Source organism: Canis lupus, chromosome 37 (assembly GCF_003254725.2).
Source record: "Canis lupus dingo isolate Sandy chromosome 37, ASM325472v2, whole genome shotgun sequence".
In the NCBI taxonomy this organism is placed as follows: Eukaryota; Metazoa; Chordata; class Mammalia; order Carnivora; family Canidae; genus Canis; species Canis lupus.
The window spans coordinates 16,452,981-16,473,702 of NC_064279.1; the positions used below are offsets into that span (position 1 = coordinate 16,452,981).

At 45.6% G+C, this 20,722-nt stretch overlaps 2 protein-coding genes across 4 annotated transcripts in view; one reads left to right on the top strand and one right to left on the bottom strand.

Moving 5' to 3' along the window:
* CCNYL1 (cyclin Y like 1) overlaps nt 1–8,123 on the top strand; it is a 38,717-nt gene extending 30,594 nt beyond the window's left edge. For 2 of the 3 annotated variants that reach the window (XM_025441493.3, XM_025441494.3), the window contains 3 exons: nt 122–288; nt 3,585–3,747; nt 4,959–8,123. In XM_025441493.3, the coding sequence (XP_025297278.1) occupies nt 122–288; nt 3,585–3,747; nt 4,959–5,075 (447 nt within the window). In that variant the 3' untranslated portion in view covers nt 5,076–8,123. The remainder of the gene's footprint in view (nt 1–121; nt 289–3,584; nt 3,748–4,958) is intronic. The other variant, XR_007408883.1, reaches the window with a different exon arrangement.
* Nucleotides 8,124–17,948: 9,825 nt separating this feature from the next.
* FZD5 (frizzled class receptor 5) lies at nt 17,949–20,386 on the bottom strand. Its single transcript, XM_049106606.1, has 2 exons — nt 20,246–20,386; nt 17,949–19,974 (listed from the first exon to the last, which is right to left on the bottom strand). The coding sequence occupies exon 2, from the start codon at nt 19,713–19,715 to the stop codon at nt 17,952–17,954; it is 1,764 nt and encodes a 587-aa protein (XP_048962563.1). The 5' UTR covers nt 19,716–19,974; nt 20,246–20,386; the 3' UTR covers nt 17,949–17,951.
* Between the last annotated feature and the right edge of the window lie 336 nt (nt 20,387–20,722).

The window sequence follows — 20,722 nt, forward strand, 5'->3', positions numbered from 1 at the left end:
TTGTAGACCTTTGTAAGAATAAAAGGCATGTAAAAAACAGATGCAATCTGTCATTCCTAACAGTTCTTATCACAGCACTTAAACTGAACTAAAATCAAAGACCAGTGCTCTACTTTTGCAGGTTTACTTAGAAAGGCTTTTAACTTATGCTGAGATCGACATTTGTCCCACTAACTGGAAAAGAATTGTCTTGGGAGCCATTCTTCTTGCCTCCAAGGTTTGGGACGATCAGGCTGTATGGAATGTGGACTACTGCCAAATCCTGAAGGACATTACAGTTGAGGACATGTGAGTCTGTAAGGTTTGGGTGAACTTCTAACCATTTCCCAGCGCCGCCTCTGCTCCGGTAAAGTTTACATTTTAAGAAGCAGTTTTAAAGGTTACATTGGGCAGAGAACTGAAATAGGCAAAAATTACGGCCTTCCCATCTGGCTATGGTATGACAATTCCTGTTCGCCATCGTTAATTGGTAGGTCTTGATGTGTTACTGTTGTAATAATGTGAGTGGTAAATTGAAGTATATTTTTCTGGTGGTTTTGGCATTTTACAGGCTTACTATCAACACAGTATCATAAGTATCTTCATGGCTTTCTTAAAGCTGTGTGCCAGTGCCAGTCCATTTTTAAGAGGCCCGTGCTGACCTTTAAAATAAATGTTTGGCCACTATTAAGGTCTTAGGGTCTCCAGACTAGTGAGAGGTTATACCTTCAGCTCGAGTCAGCTTCTGCTGGTCTTTCTCTCCTTTTTATCTGAAGTTCTGTTGTTCCAGAAACCATGGTACAAAAGTAGCCACGTGTATGAAGGTTTCAGATCCCAGTGCTCCTGCCTCCTCCCCTGCTAGGAGTATTGCACCTGCCTTAAAATAGGTCTGAGGAGTTAGAAAGCTCCTGTTTCTCAGGCTGTCCCAAAAAGCATCACTAGGATATCACCACGTGCCTGTGGTGGTTGAGGGTCTCCTGGGGCACTGCGGAACCACAGCAGTGCTTTGCGGGGCCTTCTGTTAGCCATGAGGGTGTTCCTCTCAGGTGGCATGCTGCTGACACGGGAGTGAAACACCAGACTTAGTGAGGGCTTTCGATTTGGCCACCCTGACTTCCATGAGGGCCCTGAGGGTGATAAGCAGGATGAGCCAGTGAAGTATTTCCAGTAGACGCTCTCAGGGTGCCCGCCTGAGAGTGAAAACGTATGTACGTCTTTGTGGGTGGCATCTGGGGAAAATGCGGAAGAACACGTCTTGATTCTACAGAACAGCATGGGAAGATTAAGATCATGGCAGGCAGTGGCAGGTTTGTTTTTGTTACCTTTGCCCATTACTCTAGATAAGATTGTCATTCAGAATTACCAAAGTGCATATTTACAACCGAAGTGAGGATACTTAGGTGACTAGGAGAAGGGGATTGTTGGTGGCTGTCAGGGTGGCTCTTGATAGTAGTGTAAACTGAGTGGGCCCGGAGATGCTGCTTGCAGCCATGGTAGCAAATGATGTAATGGCAAATAATTGGAAACGAATCAAAGTACCTCTGGAAGTTGCAGGAGCTAAAGTGACTTTGATAACCACAGTCATCAGTCTGCAAACTCTGGTTCCTTGAAGGAAGAAAAATGGGCAGTTGTGAACACTAGCCCTACCATGGTGACAGCTGAAATTTTCTCAAAACCTTCAACGCACCTGGCTGAGACAGATTCTAGTGAAAACCTCAGCACATGCTGCGAAGTGTGTGAGCTCCTAAGAGTGACTTTCCAGGAGCAGGGGTGGCAGTGCCTAGCTACAAGAAGACCGCTTCCCTAATAATACATTTTGTGTACAAACAGAGCAGCACCAGGAGCTAGGTTTATAATAGGCTACTTTTGTTTATCATCTTTGGAAATTGGAAAGCATTACAACAAAGTGTTTAATACACATTTGTTTTATCTCCCTGCTGTTGACTTCCATTTGAAATAGTCTCATTTTGAGTCTAAATTGAAAAATTGTGTCTTTCAGCTTTTTCTTCAAACTTTCCAACATCTATGCTTTAGAATATGTTCCCCTTCAAAAGAATAAGTTAAACTGAGCAGCTGCTATTCAGAAGATTTGCTGTGCCTGTAAATGGTGTGCTATTCAGCCATTTGGCTATTTAAAAAACAAAAACCCCAGAAGATGCATATTCTATAGGCATAAGGCTTTTCTCCAGTGATTAAACCTTTATTAATAGACATGTTAATCCTATGAAGTACTGTATTTCCACACAATTAAAATGTATTAGTGGAGAAAATATAAAAGGGATCGTGAAGTGCGTTTATTCCTCTAGTAAATTAAGTCCTGATTAGCTGATTATCAAAACATTATCTGATTTACATTTCTATAGACTCACAGCCATATCAACAGGAAATTAAATTTGGAAGTAGGTTCAATTGGGTTTAAAATTCAACAAATGCGAACCTCCTCTCTGCTCATATTCTGAATGCTCCCCGTACCATACAAGAGAGGAGAACATCAACGTTTGTTGATCTGTCCAACGGATAAAATATTAAAACTTTAAAACCAAGAAACCAAATGTTATAAAGTAAGCTCCTTTGTGTTTGTTCAGGTATTTTTATGTAACTTTTTAAAAGGATTACCGTGAAAGTGGCAAATTTTATATTTATTTACTTAAACATTTAACAAGTGAGCTTTTGTGGTCACGTGGAGCAAAGGACTACTCCCAACATTTTTCTTTCCTATTTTCTTGAACTCGCCCCCTGCGGGTGTGTTCATTCTCTTCTGGCAAGGGGTGGTGACACATCTCGGGCTTGCATTCCCAACCCGAGAGAAAGGCTGTTTGAGTCCAGTGCTCTACCAGAGGTCAGATCATAGTGAGTTTAGTCTAGCCAAGGCATCTCTTTGATCGTTCTGCCCTCCAGAGTTTAAAAAGTGCATCCTGGCCTGTCTTAGTGACAATTTCTTGCCGTAGTAAGATTAAGGTGAGCGGAAACTTGCATTTATGTGTGCCCTTTGACACAACCCCATGTACTGGGGCGGGGGAGGGGATTCCCCTTTCCATCGAATCTAGCTTTATTTATTTATTTATTTGAGATGAATCCTTGTTGCTTCAAGAGTTTTCGCCCTCAGAGATAATAGCAGTGGCTCTCGATGGATCCATTTGTTGCCGTGGTGATGTGCCCACTCCTTTTGTTGGCGCGTCTCCACTTCAATAAGCCCCTTCCTGTTATCGGCCCGGTGAAAATGTCTGCGAGTTCTTCAGAGCTAATAAACAGCATACATCATTCCTTTCATCTGATCACTATAGTGGGGCCTTGTGAGTGAGCCTGGAGCCTGAATCGTACAGCTGCACTAATGGAACTCTGAAGAATGAGCCCCTGAGTCAGCAGCAGGAGTGCATAAGAGGGCCATAACCTCTTCCCCCTTGTCCCAAACTCAAAGTGCTGGGATGCAGAAAGGACCACAAATAGCTGTACCTTGTTTGAGCGTGAGTTTACTGAGCTACTGGGTAGCCTCTATTTGTCTCAAAACAGAATTTAGAGCCTCCTAGTAGCTCAGAAGGAGACTTTTGAAGATTGCCCGATTGACTAAAATTGTCTTGTGTTGGTTTTGTTGTCTCCTCCCTTAGGAATGAGATGGAAAGGCATTTTTTGGAGCTACTTCAGTTTAATATTAATGTTCCCTCCAGTGTTTATGCCAAATACTACTTTGACCTTCGCTCCTTAGCAGATGACAACAACGTGAATTTTCTGTTTGCTCCTCTTAGCAAAGAAAGAGCACAAAACCTAGAGGTAAGGCTGTGAAATCATTAGGCGGGGTTTTCTGTTAGCCACCAAAACCAGCATCTGTGGCTAAATCTCATTAAGCAGTGATTAGCAACATGGAAAGCTTTTAAATTAACACATCGAAGAAAAAAAAAAACATCGAAGAGCTTAACCCTTTGGTGGCAGATTCCCTTTGTCTTTTATGATTTATATGAGAATCTTACATTATGAAAAAATATAGATATTTCTTCTGTAACCATAGTTCAGAATATCTTAAATTTAACCTTTTTTTTTTTTTTTCAAATTTAATCTGTTCCTAATGGTAATGGTTTTCCCTTTGAGCCTCTACCCTTCCATATAATCATACGTGGATAGTTTGATTATATCCCTAATCATATCTATGTACATAATCTATCCACCATTCTTAACTGTTTTTTACTCAGTTTGCAAATTCATGCCACTGTTTTCTACAGGTAACACAGGTCAGTCCCATGAGTTTATTAGAGAAAGCATGGCTCACCTGAGAGGCTCACCTGTGAGACTGTACAATGTGTGTTTCCAGTACTGCTGTAGAGAGTTCATGGATTTTTAATGGAATGGTAACAAATAAGAGACAAAGTCATTATGGTTTATGACTTTGAGTATACAGCAAAGTGATTCACAACTGAAATTTCAAGACACATTTTAAATGGACACTTTTGTGGCACCTTGGTATAGCTTAGAATAAGTTATTTTCTGCGATGGTTAATGTGCAGGTGAAATAGCACTTTTTGGTGCTTCGGTCATTAGACCTCCGACCTTCCAACAAAGCCCAGACATGCCTGCCCTGTTAGAATTCGCTTAGAGGATAAAAGAACCAATGAAGCCTAGAAGTTGGATGGTTGAGTAAATGCTGATTTTCCCCCAGGTGTATGTTCATTACGTTGAAGGAACAGGTGTACTGGGAACAGGTGATATTGCTGTTAGGAGCCCGTCAGAATACCTTTGACATTTTTGGAATCCAATTTGTAAATAAGCAAATTCTTCTTTGCCCATCAATCTAATCCTAGCCTTTTAAGGATATTACCTTAGTGAATTGGCAGGAAGTAGCATTCTCAGAACCTGGGTGTGTAGACCCCCGCTATCCAGGGTAGCAGTAACTATGTGGCTTATCAGTGATGCTTTTTTTTTTTTTTTTTTTAAAGGCTGGAACCCTCTTTTTTAATTGTTCTTGTGTTCTATTTGATTGACTTTCCCAGGCCATTTCCAGATTGTGTGAAGACAAATACAAAGACTGGTCTCGAGCTGCTATGAGAAGGTCTTTCAGCGCTGATAATTTCATTGGTATTCAGCGCTCTAATGCCATCCTTTCTTAAGGGAGGTGTGGGAGGGGTTGGAACACCGTGAACCCCTCATTCTACAAGGACTGGAGGAATACCACCTCTCCTCACAAACCAGCAAAGTTAATATTTTCATCTAAAAGAAAGACCTCGAATTCAAGAGACTCGTGGACCACAAGGATTATGCTCATAGGAAAGAACGGGACTTTGTCAATGCAACACTCTTTTGTCCTTTTTAATGTAAACAGAGTTACAAAAACCACTCCAAAGCAAAAGCTCCAACCCACACACATATACTTGCTTACTATATTGGCTGATAGCTATGAGCTGAGAGGTTTTTTCTTTTTTAATTCAAATTTTTAGACACTAACTACATGACTTTTTTGTTTTCCTATTTTTTTTCTTGCCCTCTCCCCCAATATTGCTGCATATTTCTTTAGAATCAATGCAGTATTACCATGAAAACATGGGACTCCTAACAACTCATAAAGCCACTTAGGAACAGACTGTAGCATTGTTAGGTATTGAAGGGTTCTTCCTCCCTATTTTATCATTGAAGCTGCTAGTCATTATTGGCAATCAGTTTAAACCAAAAAGCTGCTGAGTAACACTTGTCATTCAGATTCTTTGCAAGCACTACTTATTAGCATATTAGTATGTTGAGAATCATAAACGGAGAAAGTATGTTATCGATTGATTATCTACTTCTGTTGGGTCCATGCTGCATTTCTTGTGAACTATAATGGTGCTTCTCATTTTCTGATGATTTTCCATTCTTAAATATGTGTATTAAAAGATATTTTCATAATTCCAGCCAACATGGTGGGCCGGTGGTAACAAGCAGATAGTGAAAAGGAGGTGTCCTGAAAATCTTAGTGCAACTTTAAGCTTTAATATAGTGTGCTTGGGCCCTCCAGGGCACTGCTGAAGTATAAATGCTACCGACTTACAAAACACCATTTGAAAGTGTGTAGTTATGTCTTGTAAACTTACCTAGTTTTGTAAATTTTAGATACTAGACTTTTCGATGATTGCCCCTCTTGAAGATGGCAAATGCTGGCTGGAACAAAAAAATAGTTAAAACGAAAAGTCTACTAGACTTTTCAATGATTGCCCCTCTTGAAGATGGCAAATGCTGGCTGGAACAAAAAAATAGTTAAAACGAAAAGTCTAGTATCTAAAATTTACAAAACTAGGTAAGTTTACAAGACATAACTACACTTTCAAATGGTGTTTTGTATGTTGGTAGCATTTATACTTACACAAGTATCAAAGCTTAAAATTGTACTAAGACTTGAGAGATGCCTCGTACCCTCCCCTTTTTAAAATAGTTCTTTGTAGGGGCTTTGCTGTTCACCTCTTTTGACCACCTGAGTTTCTTTTTTCTACATTTGGTAAAACTTATGAAGAGCCATGGTAATTCACATGGAATAAACTGAAAGGAACTGGACTTTTAATTGTAGTGATCTGAAAGTAGGTGATCTGAAACAGCTCTTCGAGCCTACGGGTTAACCTGGCTGGAGGGGTTCTCATTTCCAGTCCTGCTGTTTAAGAGGAACCCTCACCTCAGGCTTTAAAGGGCAGGGAGTTAAGTAATCAGTCTTCTAGGAGGTTGGTAATGATGTCATTTAAACTTGAAATGTTTAAAAAAAAAAAAAAAGATTAGTGTTCCTAACCATGTGAAATCTTTCTCCTGCCTTCTCAAATGTAATCCAGGAATTTTGCCTGTAAACCTCGCATGTCTGGGCCAGGGATACTTTCTCTCAGTATAGCATGGCTTCATATTATATTGAGTGCTGTGGGTTCCATCATTTTTAAAGGACAGACACATAAATGATAAGGGGTTAACCTGGCTGGAGGGGTCTCCTTTCCAGTCCTGCTGTTTTTAAGAGGAACCCTCACCAAAAAACAAACAAAAAACAACAACAACAAAAAAAAAAAAGGCAAAAAAAAAGAGGAACCCTCACCTCAGGCTTTAAAGGGCAGGGAGTTAAGTAATCAGTCTTATAGGAGATTGGTAATGATGTCACTTAAACTTGAAATGTCAAAAAAAAAAAAATTAATGTTCCTAACCACGTGAAATCTTTCTCCTGCCTTCTCAAATGTAATCTAGGAATTTTGCCTGTAAACCTAGCATGTCTGGGCCAGGGATACCTTTTCTCAGTATAGCAAGGCTTTGTATTATATTGATTGCTGCAGGTTCCATCATTTTTAAAGGGCAGACACATAAATGATAAGGGGTTAACCTGGCTGGAGGGGTCTCCTTTCCAGCCTTGTTTAAGAGGAACCCTCACCTCAGGCTTTAAAGGGCAGGGAGTGAAGTAATCAGTCTTCTAGGAGATTGGTAATGATGTCACTTAAACTTGAAATGTTAAAAAAAAAAAAAAAAGATTAGTGTTCCTAACCATGTGAAATCTTTCTCCTGCCTTCTCAAATGTAATCTAGGAATTTTGCCTGTAAACCTCGCATGTCTGGGCCAGGGATACCTTTTCTCAGTATAGCAAGGCTTCGTATTATATTGATTGGGGCAGGTTCCATCATTTTTAAAGGACAGACACATAAATGATAAGGGGTTAACCTGGCTGGAGGGGTCTCTTTCCAGTCCTGCTGTTTAAGAGGAACCCTCACCTCAGGCTTTAAAGGGCAGGGAGTTAAGTAATCAGTCTTCTAGGAGATTGGCAATGATGTCACTTAAACTTGAAATGTTAAAAAAAAAAAAAAAAAAGATTAGTGTTCCTAACCATGTGAAATCTTTCTCCTGCCTTCTCAAATGTAATCTAGGAATTTTGCCTGTAAACCTAGCATGTCTGGGCCAGGGATACTTTCTCTCAGTATAGCAAGGCTTCATATTATATTGAGTGCTGCAGGTTCCATCATTTTTAAAGGACAGACACATAAATGATACGTAACAGTATATCAAATATTACAATCTACCACCTCAAAAAACATTGTTTATGGAGTTCGGAGCTTGGAGAGTTAAGTATTGATTGATTGCAGTTTTATTTTGAAAAGAATGCTACAACTTATGTGGTTTTTCTTCCTCATGTTTATATTAAAAGCTAATAAACTCTATTTTAATTAAAATCCGGCTAGTGTGTTTGTACCCCGTCTCTTGGTTCACATAGCATTCCATCTCTGCCTAACTTGGATCCTTTGAGTCGGCTCTGACCCGTGAGTAGGGTCTTGACAGCATTTTCAAACTGACCATTCGTGATTTGGTTTGACCCTTGTCTCTAGTTAGTGTCATCATGTATTTCTTTGGCTTTTGCTCTTTTCAGCCGAAAGACCTTTTTTTAGTACACTTAAAATCACTGGCCACGTACTCAGAGGCATCACACATTAGACGGCATCTTTGAACGGCTCCTTCTTGTGCCAAGAGGAAAAAGCACACCAGAAGGAAAGGTAAAATATACCAGAGAGCAAGGAATTACAGGAAAGCTACAGAAACAGAACGTGAGGCTTTTAAGCAGTTAAAACCTGGGAAAGAGGGCAGCCCAGGTGGCTCGGTGGTTTAGCGCCACCTTCAGCCCAGGGCCTGATCCTGGAGACCAAGGATCAAGTCCCATCGGGCTCCCTGCATGGAGCCTGCTTCTCCCTCTGCCTGTGTCTCTGCCTCTCTCTGTGTCTCATGAATAAATAAATAAAACCTTTTTAAAAAAAACCTAGGAAAGAAAATGGAAGAACTAGAATAATCGTCGCTGTAAAGAGAAACTGCCCACCTATTTTGACTTTTTAGAATACTATTTTCAAAGTCACATTTAAGTGAGAAATATGCCAAATCTTCATCAGGTTTAAAGCTAAGACTTTGGGCAGCCCGGGTGGCTCAGCAGTTGGGTGTCTGCCTTCGGCCCAGAGCCTGATCCTGGAGGCCTGGGATCGAGTCCCACGTCGGGCTCCCTGCAGGGAGCCTGCTTCTCCCTCTGCCTGTGTCTCAGTCTCTGTCTCTCTCTCATGAATAAAGGAAATCTTAAAAAATTAAGACCTTAGCCGCTCCGCTTGAGCAATACTCTAAAGCCTGAAGCTGCTGTATTTTCATCATCTACCTTAATTCACTACGTAAGGTCAACTTTTCAGCTGATCCCTTTGTTCTTGATAAACTGTTGGTGAGGTTAAATGATCTGACTTCATGTAGGAGGACGGTCTGTCACAAATCACTGTAAGACTGTACCCTTTACTACGCCGACTACTAAGCAGAAGTGCTGACAAGGGTGGTCAAAGGTTAAATGAAAATCTGGGGGGAGGAACGCGACCTGAGTAGCTTCAAGAACAAGTTGGCAGAATGAGGTAGAATCACAGATTGTTCTTTCCCTGTTGGCTTTAATTCTAGATGGCAGTACAGACATTTTGATAAATGGGAAATTGAGTCAACTTAGGGTGAAAGTAATAAACATCCCCGAAAGCTGGTAGGTTCTCCGACAAATGTCATAGAGCACAGAAACTCGCTACCACTAGGGTAGTAACTATGGCAGCGTTCTCAGGGTTTCATACCTAGGAAAGGCTCGTCCCCTAAACAAGACTAAAAGAAGATCTACCTCAACTCATTTATCTTCAGTTTTAGTTTTTTTCCTTATTGAATACTGACTGCAGTGAAACTTTAACTCTGATCTATTGGGAACTGGGCTTTTAGGTCTTTGCAAGGAAAAGACAAAGGTCACATGTCTGAACCAGATGAAATTCCCATTTTTATAAGTCAAAAATGGCTGCTCATTAGCAGTTTCACACGGTTCATCCTAAGACCTTGAGGCCCAATGCTTCTGGTTAAAGAAACTTTCTTGCTGTATCAGATTCTATCACGACCTTCTCTTTGACATTTAATGTGCCCCACACATGCCCATTCATTATTGAAATCCAACACCACTGAATCTTGGTTTTGTAACAGTTCGAAGTTCATTTCTTGGATTTAGTTTTCCTATATGTATAAATACACTAGTCCTTGATTAAAAAAAAAAATTGCTGAACCCAGTACTTACGGGAAAATCATTCACTCTGTATCCAAGTTATACAATGTTTTTGGAAAAGTTTAGCCACAGCGTATAAGCTAGCTGAAATCTTTCATCACCAAGACTTATCTGTACTCACATATGAAATAACTACAACTGTTGTCTCACCTAGAAGCTGCATTCATGAATACAGGGCTACTTGGAAAAGCCCTTGAATCTACAGGTTACATGCAGCATCTGTCAAGTTAAGGATTAGATGGCCTGAAGTCTTAACTGTTTGCCACTTACCGCCCTGACCAGCCAGACACTGTGACAGCAAGAAAGCAAGAGACTTAGGAGCCCTTCAGCCCTGTAGTTCACAGGTGCAGTCGGTTTGGTTTCTGAGGCAATTTCCACTATTTTTAAGAACATGTACTTAATGTGATACAGATTTTAAGAATACCGATTGGTGGTTGGGGATCTCTAGGATGCAGAAAGAATTAAGAATGAAATAGTATAGAAATGAAGAGAAATCGAAAAAAGTTTAACGTTCTTTTAAGAATGAACAGGTTAGGTGGTAATGATTATAACTGCTGGGAAGGGAACTAAGAAATCTGAATGCATTCAAGAAATTCAGTGGTCACCTCAGAACCTAAGGTCCCCAAGAAGGTATCAATAGGGACACCTGGGTGGCTCAGCGGTTGAGAGTCTGCCTTTGGCTCAGGGTGTGATTCTGGAGTTCTGGGATCGAGTCCCACATCGGGCTCCCCACAGGGAGCCTGCTCCTCCCTCTGCCTGTGTCTCTGCCTGTGATTCTCATGAATAAATAAGATCTTTAAAAAAAATAAAAGGTATCAATAGCATCCACTTCAAGACCTCAAATTATTCTGCTAGTTAGAGAGAGAGTGTGTGATCAAAGTTGGGGCAGGAGGAAGGGGGAGAGGGAAAAAGAATCCTAAGCAGGCCCCACACCCAACACAGAGCCCAACGTGGGGCTTGATGTCATGACCCTGAGATCATGACCTGGGCCAAAATCAAGAGTTGGATGCTTAACCGACTGAGCCACCCATGTGCCCCTGCTAGCTTTTTCTTAAAACACCTATTCCTTCATCATCTTACCATTCTCAATTCTACTAACCTTCCAGTCCCCAGATGGGGGCTTCGATGAGGGTCCTCCCTCAATAAGATCATCTCACCTCTGCTAGTGTCCAGCATGGCAATGCTTGATATTAGTTACTACTGGGACCCATTTCCAAAGTATTTCCACCGGGTTCCAGGAAATACAGAACTTCTGTGGCTCCCAGGCTAACCAGCCCCTTGTAATCCCCTATGGTCACCTACCTGAGCACTCCTGGTTTCCCCAGGCCAGCTGTTCCCCACACACTGCCCTCGTTGACTCCCCTGACATGCCCACAACCCCGAGATGGAGCTTCCCAGCCTAGGTAGCAACCCCACCTTCCAGCTCCAAGACTCATTTCATCTGGCATAAGGAGTAGATGCCTCACTTCTTAATGTAGCCTCTCCTGTCTTATGGGGGGGGGGGGGGGGGATTCCATTTCAACTTTTTAACACCAGCCTTCTACATCACCCCTCCATCAGTTTATCCCCTTCTGCTTCAAAACTGCCATCTTCCCAATGCCAGGATGGGGCAATTTGACCTTGCTCCGTCCTTCACGTGTCCTATTATTTTTCAAGATACGGTCCCCAGACCACCTACCTCTCATCAGCTGCAAGTGCCTATGAAAAACGAAGCTTCTCTAAATGCAATGTGGAATCCTGGATTGGATCCTAGAACAGATAAAGAACATTAGTGGAAAATCTGGTGAGATCCAACTGCAGTCTGGAGTTAACAGTAACGTGCCAGTGTTGACTTCTTCATCTTCACAGTGTACTATGAGGATGTGTTAGCATTAGGGCCAAATGGGCAAGGGGTATACAGGAACTGAATTATCTTTGGAACTTTTCTGTAAACCTAAAATAATTCCAAAATAAAGTTTACTTTAAAAAAAAAAAAAAAAGGCAGCAGCTTTTAGGGCCTCAGACCTCCTGAGTCTCAATTCCTGGAGCTTAAAAAAGTCTGGGAATCTACATTTTAAAAATAGGAGCCCCAAAAGATTCTATCACTTTCCATTCCATGACTGAACAGTTGCTTCTTCCTTGTGTCTTAACCTGATCTAATCCTTTAGATCCTCTCAACCTAAGATAAGTACTATTGTCTCTCTTTCACAGATGAGAGAACTGAAATACTCAAAGATTAATATGTCCAGGATCACACAGCCCATAAATGGTGGAGCTGGAACTTGAGTCCCTAGCCGTCTAGCTGCCAAGTCTTTAAGCATAACCATTCTACTGCCTCTTGGTCCTGTTTCCATTAGTGTCAAACTAAAGAGCTCAAGATCACTAAAAGAATTACCATTAATACCCTGGACACACCTATTTCTCCAACCTGCTAAGCCTCTACAGGCCCTTGGCTCTAGCCTGTGGCTTCACCCCCCACCCCCTTTTCCACTGAGGGAAGAAGGTGGGGGGGGTGAGCAATGAGAGAGCCCAGGGAAGACATGCCAATGATAGAGTCCTGTACACGTAAGGTACCCTTGGCTCTTCCATCAGGATCGAGCTCAACTAGTGTGTTTTCCGTTCTGTCTCCCAACTGCCCTAACTTATACAGGAATCTGATAACGTTCATAGCGCTCACTCTGACATTAAATTACATACTCTCATATCATTATTCACCTCTTATCGGATTTGTCTTATCTCCCCCCAAACAAGATTTTAAGCTCCTAATTACCTAGGTTCTCCTACATACTTAGGCCTCAGAGCATTGCCGGAGAACACTGACATACTGGGCATTCACGTGAGGCCGTGGTTCATAGGTTGGTGGCTAACCTGCATTTTGCCAAAGCAGCAGCCAGAAGAAAGTATTCTGACAATGGTATCTCAGGTCTACTAAACATCTGTCCAGGTTATTGGGGAGGTGCCAACCCTACATCAATTTCTATCCTCTTACCTGGGCTCCCTGACTTGTACTTAGAGCTTAACACCATGTTGCGGGTCTAACTGCTGAATGAGAAATAGTTTTGAGAGTCCCTGTCCCCCAACCAGACACACAGAACAACAGCTTCACCTCTATTCAAAGAGGTTCAGTAGAGAGTCTAGATGGAGGGTTGATAAAATAGAACACAATCTCAGGCAAGGTCTCTGGTCTTACATGTATTTCCCTTCATTTCTTCCAAGTGAATCATGATACAATCACAGGATCGGCAGGAGAAACCTATGAAGCATATTCAAGTAAAACATGTTTTCATTAGTTTTGCTTCTGGTGACTGGAATTGCTTGATTTTCACATTAATAAAAACATTGTCGCTTTAAGTACCATCTGAGAAATCAGATTGTGAAGTTAGAATCTCCTCAGGTACTCTTAGAAAGCAGTGTGTGTCTCCATAAAAGCATGAGGAGAAAAAGACGTGTACAGCATCTTTTTATTTTCTTTACCATTGCTTTTAATGCACTTTAAAATTTATCTACATCAATTGGGAACAAAGAAACAAAAATAGACATTTCTTTGTTTTTCATAAATAACTACTCTCCATATTTGATAAAAATTTCAAACCATTATTTTACCTTCCCACAAATATAATACATACAAAATCTTTTCTGAAATAATAAGGTCAGCAAATTAAGTAGCTTGAGACTAACATAACCACATACAACTGCTGTTCTACGGACTTCCAGGAACAAAACAAGAAACAAAAACTTATCAAGATGCTCTGGGTTTCCTTTTGTTAATGTTATGGATTCAGAATTATAATCATCTGCCAATAATAATTTATAGATTCAAGCTGATTGTCTACAAATAAAATATTGCTGGCTCTGATCTGTGAGTTCTGGATTTGACACGACAGTGAGGATGCTGCATGATAGGCACTATACATATAGGAAAATCATAAAAAGTACTGAATGCCCTGGACTCCAACTACTGACTCGGTATGTGCCTCATTTGGCTCAGTAATAAATTCACCTGCACCAAACCCGTATCGAAAGTCACTAAATCTCTCATATATATAATATATATTATGTATATACACACCCACAACACACACATACTACACACACAGTTTGTAACAACATGAAGTAATATTGTCTCAAAATGATGTACCACAGACATGATCCTGGCTGAAATAAATCCTGTAATTGTCACTGAGCTGCTAGAAGCTTTTGAGAGTTATGAGTCAGGTTACTTAGTTACTTACATCCTGCCCCCCCCCCTTGCCCCGCTTTAATGTCTTGGTAGCTTTTTCCCCCCTCAGAATCATCCTCCCCCACTCCAGGCATATTTTCTTCCCAGGATCCCTTGATTGGACTTTGGAGGCAAGAAAGGGCATGCAGAGAGAGGGAGCAGACAGGCAATTCTCAGCCACTGTACCTCACACCTGCCTAGATTTGTGATGTTCTCTGTCCTGTTTGCCACATTTGGTGTTAGAAAGCAGTTATTCAAAGCTTTGTCCCTCCAACCCCCCTTGGTCTATCTGTAGAGCACAAAAGTGAAAGAAGCCCCGTTAGCAGGGGCAGCAGTTCATTAAAATATACAACTACGTTTCCTAGCTCTGGGGTTTCCATTCTGTACTTGAGAGCACAGGTCGGGGATGCTGTTATTAAGGTTCTGTGTGGGATCCATGAGGTTTTCTCCTGGCAGCCAGTGTCAGGATTAGTGCAGCCCTGGCCCAGGAGGAAACAGCCTAATGAATACCAACTTGGAAACAGTGCTGTTGGCACATTATTTAAGCTCGTACATGCGCACAATTACACAACACACACACACACACGTACACACACGCACACATACACACACAGGCCCGTCATTGGAAATGGCCATGTGGAAAGGTGACAAAGGTTTGCGAAGATAAACCAATAAGGCACCAAGAAAAATTATTTTCGGCCAATTTAGACAATATCAAAATGTGAGGAGGGAAGTAGTGTAAGTTAAAGAGACTTCCTAAGGTCTGGCCAACTGATTCACTGAGAGGTCATGGGAGTTCCTTTAGAGAACCTTCTAAATCCTGCCCCCGCCCCCCCAATCTATGAAGTGAGACAACGCTCCACACTGAACTGTGGAAGGGAGAGCCTGGAAGCTGTGCCTGTGACGTTAAACTGAATGGTAAATCCTCTCCAACTCCACAAAGCTATCTGTGAAGAAGTTGCTAGACCCCCACATACTAAGCTTTCATGTTTCTGTGAGTATGGATTGTTTGCATAATAAAAATGCAAATCAGGGGAAAATAGAGTGTGCGATGGAAGTAGAGGGTGACAGTAAATAGATCCGACCTCTCTCTCCCCTGGGTAGAGGTGGGTGGTTGATAGTAATAAGACTTGAGGGAAGCAGGTGGGCGCTATCTCCGAGGAAGGGCAGGGGTGAGGACAGAGACTGAAAAGAAAGCGGCACCTCTGAAAGTAGGTTCTGCAACTAGACCCCAAAAGGTATTACCTGTGTTGCCTCTTCTTGGCTTAGTATCCTTTGTCAAAGGCCTTATTATTATTATTTCAAATAAATCGGTTGTTCCTTTAGGCTTGGCAAGTTGCCAAAATGAAAAAAATACTTTTTTGAAAGGATTAATCCACTTCTATCCATTTCATGCCGCAACTTTTAGATACACTGTGCATCGTTCCTCCATTCCTCCACAAAGCAAAAGAAGGGGGACAACCCAAATTAATCACAATGACTGCAGGCCGCAGAACAGTGTACTTTCTGACAAGACACACTATATTAGGGAAGAGGTCGAAGTGATCACGAAAGGCCCTCGTTCGAAAAACAGAAAACTTGGCCCTCAGACAGGGGATCTACTCCAAGGTTCTAAAAAAGCAGCTTCTGAATAAGGACAGGAATAAGGCATGCAAAAAATTTTGGGCATTAAGTTTTGTTGATTCCATTGAAATTTTAACTTTGATTCAGAGTATGAATGTGTAAGAGCAGTGCATTTTTATGAACACAAACAGCTTTGGAGAGTTTGCAAAATTACACTACCAGGCTTCTCCCTTGTAGCAAAGTGTTTCAATTCACTATGGGAACTATGCATTTCTTTCCTTAATATCTCTGAAGTAAAAACCGTCCTGGATTTAAATCTTACTTTTCCAACTTTAGTATAAAGGAAGCACAAATGCCTAGACTCGTCATTTTCCTAGGGACCCATCCTAAAATTGTAATTGTCTTTGCCATCTCAGTTTTCTAAATGTAAATGTAGTCCCCACTCAACCCTGGTCACTGGTATTTTGCTGGCCAATGCACTATCACCTCCTTCCCCAAGTCGTGGCCTCACAGTCTTCATGAAGGAACAGTTAAACAGATTAGAAAAGCAAACAGAATTCTTTAATAGTAAAGAAACCCGTGTGTGTGTGTGTGTGTGTGTGTGTGTGTGTATGTGTGTTCATATTTAGGCTTTTGTATATGAATGAATGGTTAAGCAGATTTAGGAAAGCAAACAATTCTCTAACAGCAAAATGCATGTGGGTGTGTGTGTGCAAGTGTGTACTCATCAATATATAGGCTTTCTCAGAAAAAAGTAAGAAAAACAGATTGAGATGGGGGAGAGAGGACAGCTTCCCTCCTGCAGTAGCAGTGCCCTGATCCATAAGTTTAAAAGCAGACGCAGGTGTATTCCGGGTGTCATTTGTTTTGAGAGCCTGCAGAGAGCCATGTTTTGCTGCTTTGGGAATATCTGGCTATTAAACTAGTCCAAAGTCCAGGGACACTTATTTTCTCTCATTGCTGCCAATGTTTGTTCACAGGTAACCAGCCTCCCTTCCCGCCCCCCCCAGTTCAAGCACCCCATTCAAGGGTGGGTGTGGTTTCTTAATCACAGCTCTCCAGGAGAGGAGGAATAAGAAAAGCAAAAAGACTGTTTAACATGATAAAGGAGGTGGGATGGGGGTGGAGCAGATAAGAGAAGTGTTGAAAATTTACTTAATTACTGGAGGTATATCCTTTTTAGTCCTTAAATCTAAAAAGCAGCCCCTTTAACAACTATCTCTAAGTACTTCCAGAAGAAGGGAGTGAGGTTGAACACCAGTTCTTTTTTTTTTTTTTTTTTTAAATGGGATCACTCTGAAGCCTATTAAGAACCACCCACTCCTCCTCTGGCACAAAGCTGCCATTTTACCAGTCTAGAATTCAACCAATCACCATCCCTTAGGTTTTCACTTTTCCAAATATTTATACCGGCACTCTGTAATGCCACCTCTAACTTATTCAAGACAAGGCTGGGTGCTGTTAAGAATGGTTACAAGCACTACAGAAAAGAAACCGAAGCTCGATAAATAAAGCCAGGATGGCACACAGAATCATTAAACACTCTCTAACCTTGTCACTTTGGGGAGGCCCTAACCGCATTATGCTCCCCCTCCTTGGCTTGAGGTGGGGTTTCCCTTAACTTGGGGACTATAAACAGGGACAAGCAGCTCGCCTTAAAGCATCTTGGACACTTTAAGCAGTGAAAGGAGAGAAAACGAGCTGAAAAAGCGCACTCGACAGCTTCCCAGTCATAGCAACTTAAACTTTCACTGTTCACATTTTTTTTTCAAAAAAAAAGAAAAAAAAAAAGACACAAGTATAGGAAATCTATTTTCCCAATTTAGACCACACAGTTCAAAGAAACCTGAACCAAGCGGAACTTCATTATAATGCCAACCTTAGGATTGTAAAGCCCCCCCCCCCAAAAAAAAGCAAAGGTCAATTGCGTTGCCAAAATGCAACAAAGTTAAAAATTAAGAAAACTACATATAAATTAAAAACAGGGCTCCACTAACAAAAACAAAAACAAAAAGGTAGTAAGAAACGCGAAACAGAATACACGTGAGCTGAGCCCCTCTGAGAAGTCCTGGGACAGGTGCTCCCTTGAAAGGGCCCCAGGAGGGGGCCTCAGCGCCACGCAGGTAAACGGAAGTGAACTTGGCAAAGCTACCCCCCCCCGCCCCATCCCCCCCCCCCCCGGGCCTCCGCCTCCTACACGTGCGACAGGGACACCTGCTTGTGGTAGGCGGCGGCGGCCGGGGGGGCGCCCGGCGGCCCGGTCCTGCCCGTGAGCGCGGCGCTCGCCTCGTAGTCCCCCGCGGCCGTGGCGCCGCCGCTCTTGTGGCCCCGCCGCGCGCGGCAGCAGCAGCGGCTGGTGAAGCGCCGCCACGACTCCACCGTCTTGCCGGACCAAATCCAGACGCCCGACGTGATGCCCACCACGAGGCACATGAAGTACTTGAGCATGAGCACCCAGTACTCGGGCTTGGCGCGCGGCTGGCCGGCGTCGGGGCCCGGGCACGCGCAGGTGAGCGCCGCCTCCCAGCTCTCGCGGTAGTGCTGCTCGTACAGGTAGCAGGCCACCACGATGCTGGCCGGCACCGTGTAGAGCAGCGTGAAGATCCCGATGCGGATCATGAGCTTCTCCAGCTTGTCCGTCTTGGTGCCGCCCTGCTTGATGACGCTGCGGATGCGGAACAGGGACACGAAGCCCGCCAGGAGGAAGAGGGTGCCCACCAGCAGGTAGAGCACCAGCGGGCCCAGCACGAAGCCGCGCAGCGAGTTCAGGTTCTGGTTGCCCACGTAGCAGATGCCGGCCACCGGGTCCCCGTCCACGGAGCTCAGGGCCAGCGCCGTGATGGACTTGACGCTGGGGATGAGCCACGCGGCCAGGTGGAAGTACTGCGCATAGCCCGCGATGGCCTCGTTGCCCCACTTCATGCCGGCTGCCAGGAACCAGGTGAGCGACAGGATGACCCACCAGATGGAGCTGGCCATGCCGAAGAAGTAGACCAGCAGGAAGACGACGGTGCACAGCGCGGGGCCCGTGGTCTCGTAGTGGATGTGGCTGTGCTCGCGGCTGCAGGCGACGCTGGCGTGGCCCACCACCAGGCGCACCAGGAAGCCCAGCGACACGCACAGGTAGCAGGCGGACAGGAAGATGATGGGGCGCTCGGGGTAGCGGAAGCGCTCCATGTCGATCAGGAAGGTGGCCACCGTGGTGGAGGTGGAGATGAAGCACAGCACGGACCACAGGCCGATCCAGAAGGTGGCGAACGTGCGCTCGTCGGGGCTGAAGGAGGGCTGGTAGCAGGGCACCGCGCAGTTGGGCACCTGGCCCGTGCGCACCTTGTTGTAGAGCGGGTGCGACTCCTTCAGGATGGGCACGAAGGGCTCGCGGCACTTGCACACCGACGGGGCCCCGGCGGCGCACTCGGCCCCCGAGGCCGGCCCCCCCGCGGGGCCCGGGAGGGTGGGTTTGGCCGGGAAGGGCCTGGGGGGCGCCGTGGTGGCCTCGCTGCGGTTGTAATCCATGCACAGGACCTCGGCGTCGCGGCCCAGCACCGGCAGCCGGTCGCAGCTCATGCGCTCGGGCCAGGCGAAGCCGTACTGCCGCATGAGCGGCGAGCAGCCGGCCTTGGCGCGCTCGCACACCGAGCGGCAGGGCGGCAGCGGCTTGTGGTAGTCGGGCAGGCAGATGGGCGTGTACATGGAGCAGAGGAAGAAGCGCAGGTCGGGCGAGCAGTGGATCTCCACCAGCGGCCAGAACTGGTGCACCTCCAGGCCCGCCTCGTCCTGCGTGTCGTGGTTGAACTGGTTGGGCATGTGCGTCAGGTTGTAGCCGATGCCGCGGCACATGGGCACCGTGATCTCCTGGCACACCGGGGCCTTGGACGCGGCCGCCGCGCGGCCCAACAGCTGCGCCAGGAGCAGCAGCAGCAGCGAGGGCGGCGCGCACGGGTCAGGCCGAGCCATAGCCCCCTCCCTCCCTCGCCGGCCGCAGCCCGCCGCCCGCCGCCCGCCGCCACCGGGCCGGCCTCTCCGCCGACTCGGGTGTGTGTGTGTGTGTGTGTGTGTGTGTGTGCGCGCGTGTGGCGCCGGGGCTGGCAACCTGTTGGTTTCTTTTTCTCTCAAATCCGTCCGAGATCAACTGTTTCGGGAAGGCGCTGCCAGACGGCGTGGGGAGGGGCGGCGCGGGCTCCGACGCCGGGGCGAGCACTCGTTACTCCAGAAGCTGAGGGAGAAGGAAAATCGCAACCACTCCCAGTTAGACAGGAGTCCGCGGCTCGGCCCCCGCAGGCGCGCCGCGAGTCTCTAAGTTAGCGTCTCTCCCCCTTCCCTCCCCTCCGCCTCCGGGAACCAAGCTACCGACTCCCAGCCCGCCCCCCTCCAGGCCGGGGGCCTCCGGGCTGCACCGCGGGGCCCGAGCGCTCAGCCGCCCGCCCAAGGGCGGAGGACCCGGGACGCGGCCGCGGCCGGGGGAAGGGGAAGGCGCGGGCTCTCACCTCCGCGGCTCCCGGGAGAAGCAGGCGGTCGGCGGCCAGCCTGGGCGCTCCGTCCCCGGGACACTCGCTCACAAACGCGACTCGGAGCCGGGCTGGCACCCGAAAAGTTTGGCGGCAGGCTGGGTATCCGGGGCGCGGCACATGGCAGCAGGTGGGGGCGTCTCAGAGAGGGGGTCGCGCCCGGGACGCGGCCGCCGCAGGCCGGTCACTCGCCCTCGCCTCCTCCGGGGCCCCCTGCATGATCCGAGCGGGGCAGAGCGGGAGCAGGCCGCGCGCTCCAGCGGGCTCCAGCGGGCTCCAGCGGGCTCCGGCCGCCGGACGAGGGGCGAGCGCGCCTGGCAGCACCTGGGCGGGAGGAAGGCGGTGGGCGGCAGCCGGGGGGTCCCGCTGCCTCACTGCGCCGCGAGCAGCCGGCGCTGGCCCCGCGGGGACTGCATGGTGCCCGCCCGCCCGCCGCCGCGTCCAGCCCGCTGCTCG